Genomic DNA, 14,250 nt, shown 5'->3' with positions numbered 1-14,250 from the left:
ACTGAGATTGGAGTGGCTGATGACAAAATATATTTCATCTTACCCCATAGGCTGATTTGCTTGTGTTCTTTTCATGGCTTTATTTTTTTATCCCTTCAGCATCACATTCACATCAGATTGTTTGTTTTCAGTAGCCCAGACATCTTTGCAAGCAAAGTAATTGCTATTTCTTGTTATGTGTTTTGGGGAAATTAACCAGGTAGGAAAGATGGGTTTAAGAAAGGATAGTTTGGCTGCTTGAAAAACCTCTGCCTAAATAGCATAGTTTTAAGATTTTCTTAATTGAATTTCTCTGCACTTTCAGGACACTAAAGGAACACCAGCCCTGGTCATCCCCCAAGGGGTCAGACAGACACCTGGCTGCCAGTTACCCAACAGTGGGACAGATCAGCCCTCGCACCCGGAAATCCATGAGCTTGGACATGGGGCAGCCTTCACAAGCCAACACTAAAAAGCTTCTAGGTTATTAACATAACTAATTTATTGATCTGTCTACAGAATACCCTGGGAAGCGTTACTGGAGAAAAAATGTTCTTGTATTAGTTCTGGCTTTAAGGGCTTATTCCTGATTGAGAGGAATAAATGCAGTTTCTGCAAAATGCAAATTTCAGGGCACTGGACAGTTAAAGAGGACTCAGTTCTTTTGGCCATGAGGGGGGAGCAAGAGCGATGCTCAAGATGTGCATGTTGAAGTGGAGAAAACAAGATATTCCATTTCCCGAAGGTGCCTAGTGCCAGTTTTGTGCTCCCAGCCCTTTCCAGCAAAGCCAGGAGGTGGATTTTTAGCTGCTCCATTGAGTGCTCTGGTTGGGGCTGGAGGAGATGGTCCCAGAACATGGTAGATGTGTGTAAACAATCTGATTTGTACTCATGGCTTCTCAGTGCATCATGTTTACAACAAACTCATGTATCAGAGGAACAAGCTGAGTTGCTTTGCAGAACTTGTGGAAGCCCTTTGGCATTACACAGGTGGAAGAACAGGGGCATTACCTTCATTCCAGCCCTTTCCTGCTTCCTTTTCAGTAACCACGTCCTGGCATGTGTATTCCGTGTGGGGGCCAGGAGTCCATGGCATGCCCCCCTGACTAATTGCATGCTCCCTCCTGTGTATTGTGAAGCACTCTGGAAGCTGTGATGGAGAGCGGCATGGTGTGATCGTATTTTCTGTCCCATTCCTGAAAATGGTGAAAAGGTCCACAGATTCCTGTCAACACATGGTAGATAGGGGAGTAGCTTGGCCAGAAAATCAGAAAAAGTTAGAATATGGATTTAGGTTTAATGTTTTTAATTGCTTGATAAATTGTTTTTAGGTACAAGGAAAAGTTTTGACCATTTGATATCGGACACAAAGGCTCCTAAAAGGCAAGACATGGAATCTGGAATCACAACGCCTCCCAAAATGAGGAGAGTAGCCGAAAATGATTATGAAATGGGTGAGACACAGGACTAACATTTTAAGAACAATACTAATTGTAAACGCTTTGTATATCTATACAAAGGGCTATTTCTAAATTCAGTGTTTACTTACCAAGGTTACTCCAAGGTAAGGGAGAAGCACTTTTCTTAGCAATGGCTTCTGCAGGGTGCAGCCTTCATATCTTTGGCAGCTGCACTGGAGCTGCTCAGTTTACAGGTGCAGAATCAGGGGCAGCTCTAAAGGACTGCATATAAGAGTGCAATGAAATAAATAGCATTTGGCCTTCTATAAGTTAATAAGCCCCAGCTGCAAATTCCTGCAGGAGATGGAACGTGAGCTGATGCCTGGAATGCCTCTCTTCATCTTCTCCCCCATCTGCTTCCTGTGCCCTCACCCCCAATTGCAATGCAAGACCAGGGTTCTTCTCTTGTATCTGCCTGACCCTTAATTTGGTACTTACACCCCTGGGCCTGTATTTCACTGAAGAGGAAATTGGGGTTTTTGTTTGCCATCTGATAACACATCCCATGTAGTGGTGCAGTGCTGCTGCACTCCAGCGCAGTCGTTGCTTTGACCTTTGTGACGAGGCCGGCGAGCTCTGAGGTTTGCACATGACTGACTTCGGTGTGCAGAACCTGATTCTGTGTTGCTTTGGGTTTCTTTTGCTCTGGATGAGTTGCTCTTTTTTATCTGGCAGAAACCCAGAGAATATCACCACAGCAGCACCCACACCTCCGGAAAGTTTCCGTTTCCGAGTCAAACGTCCTCCTGGATGAAGAAGTTCTGACTGACCCAAAAATTCAAGCTCTGCTGCTTACAGTTCTTGTAAGCTTTCTTCTGTGTGTTGTCTGCTATTTTCTGATGTCCTTTTACCTCCCAGCAAAACAAACATGTTCCTTGGAGTTTTTCCTGCCTGAGTTTATGACAAACTATTTTGTATAACAAAAGGTTATTAATACATTATAGTTTAAAAGAAATGAGCATTATTTGAATCCCAGGATGATCCAGTTTAAAAGTCATTAACTAGTCAGAGGTGCAGTCTGATAGCACTTTCTTCAGCTGTACCACTGCAGTTCCCACTCCAGCTACGGTCAGTTGTGTAAAACAGTGATGAGATATATTTATTGGCAAAAGACAAATTGTTGCCATCTGGTTCTGTTGTTTCTCAACAGAGACATAAATCAATCTTTTCTAGCACTGCTTTCTGGTAGTCAGAAATGTTGAACCCTTTCAGCAAAGGCTGTAAGCACACAGGTCACTAACAGCTCCTTCCCTGGCAGGCCACGCTGGTGAAATACACCACGGACGAGTTCGACCAGCGCATCCTCTACGAGTATTTAGCAGAGGCCAGCGTTGTCTTCCCAAAGGTCTTTCCTGTTGTGTGAGTACCTGAAGTTGTGGTTACAATAACTCTTCTTTTACAATGGCTCTTCTTTAGAGCTCTCTGGTCCAGAAGCACTAGCTCTACAAGGCACTAGCTTACATGGAGGTTACAGGCTGCAGTCTGTCCATGCTGGTTGATTTTAATTTGTGCCCCAGGTGTTTCAAATCTGATGTGAAGCCTAGTGCAGGTGCTCTTTGGATGTTTCTTTAGACACCTGTTGTAGTTTTGCTGGAGTGAATATGTGTAAAGGAAACCCAGCTGTCAGACGTTAAGGTGAGCAAGTGTTCACAAACTGACCTGAGCACATCGTTAGAGTCCTCATGGAACAGAGTTGGGAATTGTGTTCTGAAATCACTGCTGGGGCAAAAATCCCACCTGAAGTGCTGGTTGCTAAAGTCAGTTGAGAACTGCAGGTTTATTTTATTTAATGACCAAAAACTAAGCCACTTTTCCTTTTCTCAGGCATAATTTATTGGATTCCAAGATCAATACCCTTTTATCGCTGTGCCAGGACCCAAACTTGTTGAATCCAATTCATGGGATTGTGCAGAGTGTTGTGTACCATGAGGAGTCTCCACCCCAATACCAAACATCCTATCTACAGAGTAAATATTTTTCCTTTTTTTCAAAAAAAGTGCTGTACTAGGAGCACTCTGTTCTCTGTCAGGTGAGAGCTGGGCTTTCATGGTGGTGTTCCATTTGTTGTTGCAGGTTTTGGATTTAATGGGCTGTGGAGGTTTGCTGGCCCCTTCTCCAAGGTAAGAGCTCTGTGGGGTCTGGGCTGTTTGACCTTTCTGGGCACATTGGTGCTGCAGCAAAGATGCTCATAAGGAGCATCATCCTCATATGAGTGAGGAGAGAGCATCAGGGGCACCTCCAGGGCTACAACCAGCCCTGGGCCTGCAGCAGGTGCTGTGATAGATAAGTTACCAAAGTGGGGTAAAAGCAGCCAGGTGTGTGAGTGCAGCTTTTCCTGCTCCCAGGGTCAGTTCATTGCATGTATCTGACAGGGTAGGGGTTAATTTAGTAAGAGTGATGATTCCAGGAGGCTGAATTTTGTGTTGAAGCAGAGCCAGTGGAGCACTGCCCGTGTGTCCAGCCGTCCCAAGGGAGGTGGCCCAGGTGTGGGGCTGGGGCAGGGGCTCTGCAGCCCCTTTTCCTGCCCTGGGCTCCCACACACTGAGATCACACTGACACCTGGTCTGCAGTGTGGACAGTTAGATTGATCTGGACAAGGCCACAAATGAGTTTTTACGCATACATCAAATACTCTTGAAAATATGCAAGCAAAACAGAGGGACTTGAGAGTGAGCTCTGGAGCAAAGCTCAAACTGACAATGGAAGGAACAATTTTTTTTCCCCCATCTCCCACAGCAAACCCAAATCCCAGACTATGCAGAACTCATCGTAAAGTTCCTGGATGCGTTGATTGACATCTATTTGCCTGGAATTGATGAGGAAACCAGTGAAGAATCTCTCCTGACCCCCACCTCTCCGTATCCTCCAGCGGTGCAGAGCCAGCTCAGCATCACTGCAAACCTCAATCTCTCCAACTCCATGACCTCACTTGCCACTTCCCAGCACTCCCCAGGTCAGTGCCTCTTCTGGTTCCATCTGGGTGGGGGAAATGGGGAATTTCCTGCTTTAGGAGCCTCCTTGGCTCTTTGGATGTGTTAATGTGTCAAACATTGGTGCATTGTGGAGTCAAACAAATATTAAATTGTTCCTGAGCTGTTACCCTGTTGATTCAGATCCTGGATTTTATCCAGCACAAAAATTGTCTCCCAGGTCACTCCATGTGAAGGGAAGAGAATTAAGGGCATCAGAACAGCAGCACCTATATTGGAACATGTGCCCTGCAGGGGATCCCTGGCTCACAGGCACTGAGATGGTTTGTTCAGGGTTCAGAGGAGAGCAGGAGCAAGGCAAGGCTGTTGGGATTATTTGGGAAGGGGGGTTTCTTTGGGAACATACCTTGCAGTCAGTGTGGAAGGACATTCTGGGCAGCATCTTTCCATTTGGAACACAGCATCGGTGGCAGCTCCAGCAGTTCCTTTCCAAGGATGAGGTGGTGGTGCAGGATTGGGCTCTCTGCAAGGGAAAGAAGCATTTTGCTCTGCAAATGTCCTCCTTCCTTCTGCCCCACTTTCATTCCCTCTTCCTTTACAAGCTGAGAGAAAGGAATTAATCCAACTCGTCAGACATTCCTTCCAAGTGCTGTGCAAACAGATGGCTTTTGTCAAAGGCTGGTTAAGAGTCTCCACAAACAGAGTTGGGAACTAGGGAACTTGTTCAGGTTAATAGTGAGTCTGAAACAGCACACTGCTGGCACTCTGAACACTGTTTGCTTGGAAATTAAATTTAAAACACCAGTGTGAAGGCCACGTGTTCAGCAGCACTCCGTTAAAAGAAACATTTTCAGCCAAGTGAGTTTTTTTTATTATGGCTACAAATACTAAGTTGCAGATACATGAAAAATTCATTTCTTGCATCTGGAAACAACTATGCAGGATCATTGTTTATAAATGTTTTGTCTGTCACCATCTCTGTTCCTCTGCCTCCACTTCCCAGTCTCATGGACATTATTCACTTATGTTTATTTCTTTCATTCTGTGTCTGTGAAGCTTCTCTGCCTTGCTCTAAGTCTGCAGTTTTCATGCAGCTGCCTCATCCAGGTACTCTCTTCTTTCATCATATTTGCACGAAACGCTGCTTGAGCTGCGTCAGGGCCGGGCTGTGGCATGAGGAGCAGTTTCTGACACGGGAATGGCTTCAGCAAGTGCTAAGCTGGTGCATTTTTTGGGGGATGACAAAGTCACCCACAGCCTTGAGAATAAATCTGGTAACAAGAGGGATGCTTAATATGGAAATCACTCTGCTGCACGTGTGAAGCTGAAATGAACTGTTTGGTGTGAGCTCCTTAGGTTGGCCAGGACTCAGCTCTGACTGCAGGGACACATGGGCAAACAGACACTAGTTTGGACTAAACTGCAGCAGACAGTGGGGCAGTAAATCAGGAGCTGCATGCTTCTGCATTTCTGCTTTGTGTGGAGAAGTAAGAGAAAGCTGCAGAAGAGGGTTTTTTGCTCATGCCCGTGGATTGTCCCTGTCCTCAGCATAGTTTGGGAGTTTTGTGCTGCCACCCACACCAGGAAAGGAAGGTGCAGGCTCTGGCTGGAGCCCTCACATTGTCCCCGTGCTGAGTGTTGAAGGTGTTCTTTGTTCTCACTAATGCCAACACCAATTAATTCCTTGCACATAATTGTGAATATGTCACTTACAATAACAGAGCTTTGTTCTAACCTATTTGCTGTCAGACATCCTAATTTTTGCTGCTGATTGTAGTTGTATCCTCTTGCATAAAACCACCCATCGTGCTCTTCATTGCTGAGGTGTTGGTGAGCACTCCCCAGACAGACTCAGTGTGGCAGCTGCATGGAGGGGCTGCTGCAGGGGTTAACTCACAGCACAGTCTCAAGAGCAGCAATTGCTCAGGAGCAGGGCTGCACTGAGCCAGCCCTGGGCTGTTGGGTGTGCAGTGACAGTGCCCAAATCCACTGCCAGCTGAGGGCTCTAACGCTGGCATTGGGTGGTGCTGTTGTGTCAGCGTGGGCTCTTCACTAAAGCACTTCAGTTTTGAGGTTTGTTTGATGGGAGACTTTTAGCAAAGCATAACAGAGTTTTGCTCTGAAGGACAAGATCCTGCAGAGGACATGCAAAGCTTCTCAGAAGGGTCTAAGTTTGTGGGCACAAACCTGTCTGGTGCCATTCTCATCCTGAGCCCCACAAGTCTTCCTGCCACTGGTGGGGCTGAACTCAGCACAGTTTTCGTGAGGAGACCCAGCCTCAGTTTCTCTGTGCCTGTGTCCTTTCAAGACCCTCCTTAGGAAACTGTTTCTTTACTCATTAAGATTCGTTTCTTTACTCATTAAGAGTCAGTTTGGTGGTTTGTGTTTTCCTCCTTCCTTCACTTAAGCAGACTTGTTTCCAGCCAGACAGCCAAGTTTTCTTGGTTTTACTCTCCCTTTGCCCTCTGCCGGCCCCACAGGCTGGAGGGCAGGAGCGAGCGGCTCTGCAGCCCTTCCCTGTCACAAATGGTATTTGGTTCTTTTTAAACTCGTCCCGGGGGAGGCGGGCGGAGCTCGGCAGGGTCGGGCCTTCAGGGGGAGCGGCCCCTCCGGGATCCCCGCGGCCCGGGGCTGCCAGCGGCGGGCTCAGCGCAGCGCTCGTGTCTCCGCAGGGATCGACAAGGAGAACGTGGAGCTCTCGCCCACCGCCGGCCACGCCAACAGCGGGAGGATGCGCCACGGCTCCGCCAGCCAAGTGCAGAAGCAGCGAAGCGCCGGCAGCTTCAAGCGTCACAGCATCAAAAAGATCGTGTGATTGTCGCTTTTTAATTTTATTTTTTTATTTTCGGACCTGACTGACACGCGCGGCCCCTCGCGAAGGGCCCTCCACCGGGTGTGATGCTGCACTTGACCTGTACAGTTCCCATGCAGCCGCGTTGCCAGATGATCAACTCCTGACCCACTGCCTGAGTTAACGCCTTCCATCCCCCTGCCGGGCTCCAGCCGCGTTCAGAGCCACGCCTGTGCCCCGCGCCAGGCTGGAGTTCGGTAGCGCTGCAGAGCCGCGTCCTGTTCCAATCCAAAGCCATTCCCCAGCCCTGCCATGTCTGCTCTGGCCTCAGGTGTTCCTGCTAAGGGAAGTGTTGATCCTTGACCCCGTTTGCACGCCTCAAGGTAATAGTGGCTTCCTGAGCCAGGGAAGTTTCTCTAACCCTGGTTTTAATCCAAACTATAAGATTTTAGCTGTGTACTTTTTTTTTTTTACCACACTGAGAAGAAGTTCACGATAGCTGCAGTACAAGGAGCTTAACAGAAGTGGTGGATTAGGTTAAATTTCAGGTAATTAGCAATAAAGGGGAGAGGAAAAGGAGGCTGCAGGAGTCCCTCATTCCCCAGACCAAGCTTCACACACTTGGACTGTACATGGACCAGACTGGACAAACTGGCTTTTTTCCAAAGCTTTTCTTTTTTTCTTTTTTGGCTGTACTTTATCTTCCCTGAGCAAGTTGTACAGGGGAAAATCCCTGGGAACTCGAACTGTCATTGTAGCACCTGCTTTAGTTCTGCCCTTCCCAACAATGTGCACCTTCAAGAGCTCCTGGCAGAATATCCAGTGGGGAATGGAGGGAAAATGGGATGGATCCATACCCGGCTCTGGGGGATAGTGTGTGGCAAAGCTGCCCCTGTGCTGCCCGAGCAGGGACAGAAGCAGCCACGTCCGCTCAAGGTACATGAATTTAAATTAACTGACACTGTGTCCAGTCCCAGGGAGGTGTGGCGGAGGTGCAGTCCCCTCCCGGGCGGGTTCAGGGCTCCTGCGGGGCTCACACAAACCTGAGGCTGCGGTGGCGGTCGGGAGCTGCCGGCTGGCGGGGCAGGAGCCGGTGCCCGGTGCCGGTGGTGCCCGCAGTGCCCGGTGCCGGCGGTGCCCCGTGCCGGGGCTGGTCCCGCTGCGGGTGCCAGTGCCCCGCGGGCTGCAGTCCAGGCAGGGGCTGTGTCCCTGGGGCTCACACGGCTCCTGCTCAGAAACAGATCCGCTTCCCGGTTTCACATCCCTCTGCTGGGGTAGGAGTTAACAATCCTTCGATGGCTTTAAAGGAAAAAAAAGTATATCCATTAGGTAAAAGCCAGTCCTCCAGTGCAATCGTTAGTGGCTTTCAGTAAATCAAACTCCACAGCTAAATTATTAGAGAATGGTACAATTCAGGGTTCCAATTTATTGCTATAGCACATAATTCCCATGTATCCACACAGTAACAATGTAACATTTATGTAAATAAAAATACCTTTATTGTATTGATTCATAAAATAACAATTTCTTTAATTTGTTTACAGTCCTGGAAAAACTATGAACACAAACTTCATATGCAAGTAGTTTGCCAAAACAAGAGGAAAACTTAGAATTACAAGTCATGGAATAAACAGGCTAGAAAGGTGAACTGGTGCAATTAACCAAATCCCTCACTCGGGTGGTGCAGGCACCAGGGCAGGAACATGGTCACTGGTGACACAGAGTGGGGTCTAAGCAGGGCCACGAGGCTGAGCTGGGCTCAGGGACAGAGCAGGGGCTCAAGCGCCTTGGGTTTGGGGTCGCCAGGTTAGAAACCATTGTCATCTCACAACTCAGATTGTGAGGAGCCACCCCTGGTGTAACTGGGGTTTGCACTGGATTGTGCCCAGTCGAGCTGGTTTCAGCCCTTCCCGTTTTGCTGAGGACAAGGAATTGTAGAAGCCTGAGGATTTGTATGTAGGAGGAAAACAACCTCTTGTAAAGGTGGTGTGCTGTTTTCAGTTGTTTCTCATATGAGCAGGTCTCCTGCAAACAGGAACAGTAATTCCAGAGGAACTGCCTGACTGACTTTGTTTGGGCAGAGAGCAAGCCCTTCACTGTTGTGCATCGCCCATGTCAGAAGTGTCCCTCCATCAGAACTGCTGTGTTCTCTGCAGCACAGAGATGTGGCAGCAGAGGGGACAGGGATCAAAGTCACCTTCCCTGTGAGAACTACTCCAGCCTCTCAGTCCCAGCTGGAAAAAATGGTCTCTTCCTAAAGTCAGTTGAACAAAACTGAATTTCCTCTTTCCTGGAAGGAGTTGGTTGGAGTTTTCCCTGTGTGAGAGGTTCAGTGAGAGGGCCTGGACTCTGGCAGAGGTATCAGACACCTGTGTCAGGTAATGGGTGAATTGGGGTGTAAGGACTGCTGCTGGCCAAGGTTGGATTTGGGATCGTGGGCCCTGATAGACAGGAACGTTGTCTCCTAGTACTGGTGCTTGGGAAGCTTGTGCTTGGCTCCCAGGGAACCATGGCCTTTGTGTAATGATTAAACTCCCATCAGTAATTAGTTGTTGAGTGCCTTACTGTCAGTACATCGCTCTCCTGCTCCCTCCAGCAGCCACTGCTGGGATTTGCCTCTTTTTCTTTCTCACATCCTCCTTCCTTTGTTCTTTCCCTGTTTGAGCACTCTCCATCCCATCCCATCCCATCCCTGGGAGCTCTGCTCCCATCCCGGGCTGCTCCATCCTTTCTCCACCTGCTGCTCTGTTCTCTGGTGAGCAGCAGGTTGTTGCTGGTGACAGTGTGGGTGTGAGCCCTGACCTGACAGGGAGCCCCATCCCAGGGTCCCCAGTGCCCCACGCTCGGGGCAGCCCACGGGCCACTGGCAGTGCCTGCTGCTCCAGGCTCTGCTGCTCCAGGCTCTGCTGCAGGGCTGGAGCTGCAGCCCCAGACTCCCTGTGCTCTGACACGAAAACTTACAATTCAGAAAAATCCTATTGGAACACGTGGACCATGTAAGGCCCTCCCGGGGAGCATGTGTGACCCCCTGGCTCAGAGCCCGTTCCCTGCCCCACACTGACCACAGCTCAGTACTGTAAGGACAATTAACATTCTGTTTGTGTTTGTATTTTCCCTGACTTAAAGATAACTCAGTAGTATTTGAATAGTGCATAACCTACCTGTAATGATGCCGACGTTTCTGCTTTCCCATGCATGAGGTTTCCCAGGACAGGGAACAATTCACTGAGTCTGAGGGCTGAGCCCCTGGTTCATGCCAGGGCTGGCTCTGACCTGACCCGGGTTGTAGGTTTTAGGGCTTTTTCTGTTTCATTCTAAGGTTAATTTTTTCCGAAGTCACAAAGCACGTCCTATTGTTATGCAACAAACCACAGACAGTCACTCAGAGTGTTGGTCCCACCTTTTTTTTTATGCAGTATATTCACCTGTAAATAGGTTTTGTGTAAAATTTGACAGAAAAGTATATTTACTACACTGTAAATACATGTGACAATATATTGTATTATTTTGCTTTTTTTGTAAAGCAGTTAGTTGCTGTATATGTATAACATACAAATTTGATTATTCTAGTGTTAGTAACTGTTAACTACTCCTCTTCCTCCTGCTGGTGCATTCCGTCATTTAAAGCAGAAGCTGTGTCCGACACACTCACCCTGTGTATGATCTCACTGCTTCCATTGGCCTCAGCTTCCCAGGGGTTTCCACGATGCCAGTCCTGGCCGTGCTTACAAAGCCAGCCTGGAGAGCCCGCTGGCCCCAGGCTGCTGGGAGCTGTGGGTCACAGTGGTGGAAACCTGCTTTCAGATAATTATTGTTCACCCCATTCTCCCCTCATGTATGTACTTCCCCCTTTTTTTTGAAGTAAAATGTAAATTCAACCTGCTCCCAGTTGTTTGAAGGTCATTCCGGGGCTGCAAGGTGAAGGTGGTGGACGCTGATGTCCTCTCTCTGTTGGAACAAGTTTGGGTGGGTTCTCTGGGGCTGAACCAAGGCACCCAGCCCAGTTACAGAGCCCAACACCCCAAATTTCTGGGGAAATTCAGATTCCAGTTAAAACTGAGTGTCTGGGGTTTGTCTTCCCAGACTGGTGCTGCTCTGGGTGTGGGATCCTGCACAGATCTGAGATTACCTGTGGTGACTGAGGAAGAAAAAAGCCCATTGTCATGAATTTCATGTCACTTTAATAAGATTATCATAACTGAATAATAAATCAGAATATTTCTTTTTAAAATGTAAATTTAATATTGTAATAAAACAGCTGCTTGGTCTTTAAAGAACAATTCAGTATAATTTGTCTATTTGAGCTTTTTTTGCCTAGGAGCTTGAGGTTTCAGTTGTCAGGCAACTTCTCTGACAAATGATTAATCACATCTATTTTTCTTTTAGGGGGATACATTACTTCCCCATTAAAAGTGTCTAAGTACTTATATTCTGACTTTGTGAATCGTAAAAGTATGTAAAGACACATTAAAGTGTGACTGCATTGACTTCTTCTGAGACATCTTATTGTTCCTGCACGGTGAACAGACAGACCTGCAGACACCTGGACAGGTGATTCCTGTTGTGCTGCTGCTGCCAGCTGGGGCTGCACCAGTGGAACAGCAGCAGTGTGTGAACTGTTACATTTCATTTTCTTTACTTCAGAGGAAATGTTCCTCAGTTCTGAGTTGGACCTGGAGTGGGATCCAGGCAGGAGCCAGCTCCTGAGCAGCACCTGCTCAATCACTGCTGTGAAAAACGTTCCTAAAGTTCCTCTTTTGGACAGTGGAGCCTCCCTGCTACTTGAGATCACAATTACACTGTAGCCACAGGGAAGGAATGAAAGGACAGTCTTATTTTAGTCATGTATGCAGTTGGAAAAACTGTATTTAGGGGAAAATTGCACTGTTGGATCAGGCAATTCTGTCTAAGGAAATAGCTTCAAAATCCCTGCCCACTGATGCTGCTGAAATATTTTACAAAGGAAAACAATAAAGTCAAAATGCAGAACTTACTTGCACTTGGGGAATGGATTCTGTTCTGGAGCTGAAAACTGCACAAGGAGGAAAAGCAAGCTGTTGATGGCTGAGCCCAGGATGGCTTAGAGCTGCTGGTGAAGGTGCCCCAGCAGTGTCCCAGGTGAGATTCCTGTTCCCTTAGGTCCTTGTGTAGGACTGGATTCTGCTTGGTCACACTATGACCAAATGTGTGTCTGTCCTCCCCTCTAAGGCCAGGGACAGAACACCTGCACTCAGCTCTGAGTGATGGATGAGCCACCTGTGACAGAAGGAAGGGCCAGAGCTCTGCAGCTGGGCCCCTCTCAGAGCAGGGACCTGCCTGTCCCCCTACCCGAGCTGCAGCTCTCAGGTGTGAGTCTTTCGTGCCTTGCAACAGGGGCTCCTGCTGGGGCTCCTCTGCTTAACCAGCTCTCAAATGAAAATCACTCCTAGGCTTGTGTGGGTGGAAAGGGTACAAAAACAACTCTCATGATGTGACTTGTTCAAATAAGTATGGGTTTGTTCTTCAAAGGAATCATGAAAAAAACCTCTGATGACAGGATCTTTTGGGATATTTAAATAACAGTGCTATAAATAGCCAGGAGTAACTATATGCTCAAGAAAATCCCCCTGAACTATTAAATAGTATTTTAGGTTTTTTTTCTCAGAGCATACTGTCCTTCAGACAAACTGGAAATATCTGTTCTGCTGCTTCCACCCCCAGTTAGGTACTGGCAGAGCAAGGTCTGCCCAGGAGAGCTGGCTGTGCAGCAAGACACAGTGCAAATGCTGAGGAGCTGCTCATCCAGCCCTCCTCCTCCTCCTCGGGCTGTGAGGAATGAAGCTGCAGGAGGTTCCAGCAGTTCTGGTCCCTGTGTGTGTGACACGGGCTGTGGCTGTGACCCTGACAAAGCCCTCTGCCTGACCACCAGGCACTGCACACACCGGGATTGCCCAACGCTAACAGGCAAGGGTGCCTGTCCGTTGGGAACTCCAAACGGAAAAACTTCTGAGAGCCTCAGATTAGGGACATCAAAAGGGCAAAGTCTCAACACCGATGGATTTTTCCACTTCATGTGTGACACAATTTGGAGTTTCTAAGTGGGTATTTAGTATTAATTCCCAACTGCTATGAACAAAAAGATAAGAGGCAAATCAGGAACTTTTCACAGAAAAATACTTGGACAAATCAGTGATTTAGGAAGGACAATCCTGCCCATGACTGTGGTTTCTCCAAGTTACTCATTTACACTCTCACATACCCACCGCCTGCTGCAGGCACGTGTCAATAAGAAACGGGCAGGTTTGAAGAACATCAAATATTTCCCAGTCTCCTCCAAGTGCCTTGTCCAGAGCTGTCCTGGAATCAGCTGTCACACAGCCCACTGAGCGTGGCAGTGCCAGAACTGATCAGCCACGCTGCTCTACTGTGCATCCCCCCAAAACCTCAGAGCTTCCTTGGGACAGAGAAACCAGTCATACACACTGGATCTTCTGCAAGGATGCCAAAAGCCCTGGGGGGAAATGTCACAAGTCCTACACAATAACATGGAAAGTCTCTATTAATTCCAACTTGGTGCTGCTGCAGCTGAGCAATAACGTTGCCTGAACACAGATTTGCATTTCTCATCTAGTTCAGCCTTGCAGTTCCAATCTATTGCTGTAGCTTCTGGCTAATATTTGCTCACTAATGTGTCACCACCGGCCAAACGTTTGTGTAAAACTCTTGTCTAAAGCTCACATTCACCTGTTTGCGTGTGTGGCTGTGTTAGCAGGCAATGAGGTGCTCTGGCTCCGGGGCCGAGCCCGAAGGTGCCAGCAGAACGCAGAGGCGGGAGGCGGAGGGTGCTGTAGCGGCCTTGAGCAGCAGTGACAGCAGCCATTCCCAGCGACTTGTGCAGGTGCCCAAGGCCCGACCGGGGCACCCGGCACAAACCCCGGGGCCAGGCGGGGAGCGGGGCTGCGGGGACCCGCAGGGCTGTGGGAATCAAACTTCCCTGAGGGCAGGGGCCGGGAGAGGCCCGGGATGAGGGACATGGCGGGAGTGGGCCGGGCTGGGCCTCGGCGGCCCCACAGGGCCTGTCTGCGCCCGTCCTGCGACTACCGCGGGAGAG

At 48.5% G+C, this 14,250-nt stretch overlaps 1 protein-coding gene across 5 annotated transcripts in view; it reads left to right on the top strand.

The window, feature by feature from the left end:
- NF1 (neurofibromin 1) overlaps window positions 1–11,647 on the top strand; it is a 73,395-nt gene extending 61,748 nt beyond the window's left edge. For 3 of the 5 annotated variants that reach the window (XM_063173803.1, XM_063173801.1, XM_063173798.1), the window contains 9 exons: window positions 305–462; window positions 1,311–1,433; window positions 2,115–2,242; window positions 2,698–2,798; window positions 3,264–3,406; window positions 3,513–3,559; window positions 4,176–4,392; window positions 5,426–5,476; window positions 7,042–11,647. In XM_063173803.1, coding sequence (XP_063029873.1) covers window positions 305–462; window positions 1,311–1,433; window positions 2,115–2,242; window positions 2,698–2,798; window positions 3,264–3,406; window positions 3,513–3,559; window positions 4,176–4,392; window positions 5,426–5,476; window positions 7,042–7,184 — 1,111 coding nt within the window. In that variant the 3' untranslated portion in view covers window positions 7,185–11,647. The remainder of the gene's footprint in view (window positions 1–304; window positions 463–1,310; window positions 1,434–2,114; window positions 2,243–2,697; window positions 2,799–3,263; window positions 3,407–3,512; window positions 3,560–4,175; window positions 4,393–5,425; window positions 5,477–7,041) is intronic. The other 2 variants (XM_063173802.1, XM_063173799.1) reach the window with 1 other exon arrangement.
- Window positions 11,648–14,250: the final 2,603 nt, after the last annotated feature.

The sequence above is a fragment of the Melospiza melodia genome, chromosome 21 (assembly GCF_035770615.1).
Source record: "Melospiza melodia melodia isolate bMelMel2 chromosome 21, bMelMel2.pri, whole genome shotgun sequence".
Taxonomy (NCBI): Eukaryota; Metazoa; Chordata; class Aves; order Passeriformes; family Passerellidae; genus Melospiza; species Melospiza melodia.
The sequence above is the reverse complement of the archived record's forward strand: the minus strand, read 5'-3'. Positions and strand labels throughout refer to the sequence as shown.